At 38.3% G+C, this 2620-nt stretch overlaps 1 protein-coding gene across 1 annotated transcript; it reads left to right on the top strand.

Moving 5' to 3' along the window:
- The first annotated feature begins 260 nt into the window (after positions 1-260).
- LEAP2 (liver enriched antimicrobial peptide 2) lies at positions 261-2071 on the top strand. The gene is made up of 3 exons (XM_075859998.1): positions 261-375; positions 1143-1285; positions 1868-2071. Exons 1-3 carry the CDS (start codon positions 313-315, stop codon positions 1902-1904), a joined length of 243 nt encoding a protein of 80 aa, XP_075716113.1. The 5' UTR covers positions 261-312; the 3' UTR covers positions 1905-2071.
- The last annotated feature ends 549 nt before the right edge of the window (positions 2072-2620 follow it).

The raw sequence follows: 2620 nt of genomic DNA, 5'->3' as shown, positions 1-2620 counted from the left end.
GATAAAAGCCAAATGTCTAGTATAAAACATCTCTCAAGGGCTACCATAAATCAAAATGGTTATAGCATCCAGAAGACAGTGGGACAAAGGTTAGATTACCATGACACCAACTTAGTTCCAGAAGACATTGAGTAATGCTGGCGGTGTTAATAGTGTGTCGGTAGTCATTAACTTATTAAATGTAACTATTGCACTTTGGCCTTTTAGGATATAAATGATGCAATCAGATCCGACCTTTGTCTATAAAGTCACAGGCAGAAAGCAAGATGCTTCCTCAATGCAGCATCAGGCTTTTCAGGATCATCTAGCACCATGAGTCTACAGCTCGGGAAGTGGAAAGCTATCTTTGTGCTTTGTATCTTATTGATACTCCAGGTGAGCCTTGATAGTCTGGAATGTAGATATCATTTCTTCACATCCTTTTTGCAGAAAACTGCAGCTGGACTTAGTAGGACATCCCAAGGTTGTATATGTGCTTTATAAATGCTACAAAATTCTTAAAAGATTATGTAATGACCAGTCATTAACCGTCCGACATTAAGCTACATGTTCTGATAGCAGCCAATGTATGAAATGGTTATCTCTATGCGCACAAATTTCATGGTGGACCTTTTGGGTGATGATCATTGGATTCTAACAATCTGCAGAATGACAATGATGAACAAGTCCTTATCTCCTATGTATACATTCTCGGAATAACTTTTATATAGATAACATGTCACATAACATATAATATTATACATTGTGCAACAATTGGTCACTGTTAATAGTTGAAGTACATCCGTGCACCAACTAAACTTTAGTCACCCCTGCACGCCATCCAAAACTGACCACAGAGGTAACATTTAAACAATTCTCTAATATACTCATGGGGGGTTTTACAAAAGTGATCCTGCACTTTAAATTCTGGTAATGCTAGGAATATGTGAATAAATCTTTTTTTATATTAATGCATTTATGTTAAGGTAACACAGAACTATTTGGTAGCCAAATTTAACCATGCAGTTAAGGTAGAAGTGCGTCTCAAGTGACATTTCTCTATAGTTTTGACCATGAAGTACCATTCACCTTTCAGAAATGAATGTTTGCGTGCAGTGACATATCTATGATTAATACATTGACATCACTTACTGTCTCCTCAGCTGGAAGCTGCTCCCCTAGAAAATGACAGCCCCAAAACAGCGGTGAGGGTAAGGAGAATGACTCCGTTCTGGAGAATATTGTCCATGCGTCCTGTTGGTGCATCTTGCAGAGATGATACTGAATGCCTTACAAGACTCTGCAGGTAATTTATCAACCTAGAATACAAATAAGAAAGGAATTTTATTGCAACAAGCAAACACCTTTTTAAATTCCTAGGACAAATTTGTTTAATCTCTCACAAGATAGTAAGGGGCGCACCTGGGTTGGGTTTCCGAGTAACTGGATTCTCCTAGCCATGCATATTATACAATTAATTCTGCTGCCACTGCATATGGATTTAGTATAGAGTTTGCTGTATAAATCCTATTAGTGAGCTCCCCCTAGTGGTGGCTGCAGGCAAACAGAAATGTATCATGTAACTATGGCTGTGTGAATGGAAGCAGGCGATTTGGAGCTCTGTATCAGAAAAAACTTTGAAAAGGCTTCAACCCTTTTAAAGAATTTCAGTATTAATTGACTGTAAATTTCTGGACGGTCCATATAACGGGGGAGGGGTTATTTTGCTGTGTTTACTGTGGGCACCAACGCAGTTAAAAACATTTGCCCGTGACACAAAAACGATAATTGTTAATGAGCCCCAAAACATCATCCTAATGAGTATGAGAAGCATCATCAAATGCGAGTGTGTGAAAATGTAACATCTCCTGTCTTCTTTAACTTTCAGGAACCAAAGATGCTGCTTAAAGACTTATGCAGATTAATAGAAGACTTTTCTGCAGAAATGGAAACAAACAACACCTCCATAAATACAGATAAAGGAGATCTTTCTGCTAATATTGATGTATTTATTTGCCTCTGAGTTGTGTAAAACTTGCACTCATGTTTTGTATATTTATTACATATATAATATAGTATTTTTTCAGCATCAGTTCTCTGTTTTTATGACCTATCAGTTATTTTTTGTTAGAGGAAAATGTAGTCCAAATTCTAAGGCTTGTTTACACTACGGAAAATTCACACTGATTCCGATGCGTTTCCACGTTGGATTCAGCATTAATCCTGCTTGTAATAAGCCTCCCATAGTGTTCAATGTGAAGCCGCCTGAGTTGTTCATACGGGGCGGGGGGAATTGAAAACGATCTTCCTGATAAAAGTAGTGACATTGTCACTTCTTGATGCAGTTTCCATGGCGTATTCCACACAAAGACATCAACAGGTAGCGACAAACATTGAATGGGGCTAATTTGCGTGCAGAAACATGGCAATTTTTAATGTAAAAGCATGGCAGAAATCCCAGTGTCAGCCTTATATTTCTGCTGCAGATTCTTGGCAAATTCCACGTCAGATTTTTCTACATTAAAAATCCTCTTTTTGAACATTGCTTTAGGCTAGGGATCCACAGGGAATTCATCAGAAGCTGCACAAACCTTTCTGCTAGGCTGTGTTCACATCAGCGTTGTCTTTCCGTTGAGGGGTT

The sequence above is a fragment of the Rhinoderma darwinii genome, chromosome 3, assembly GCF_050947455.1.
Source record: "Rhinoderma darwinii isolate aRhiDar2 chromosome 3, aRhiDar2.hap1, whole genome shotgun sequence".
NCBI lineage: Eukaryota > Metazoa > Chordata > Amphibia > Anura > Rhinodermatidae > Rhinoderma > Rhinoderma darwinii.
The sequence above is the reverse complement of the archived record's forward strand: the minus strand, read 5'-3'. Positions and strand labels throughout refer to the sequence as shown.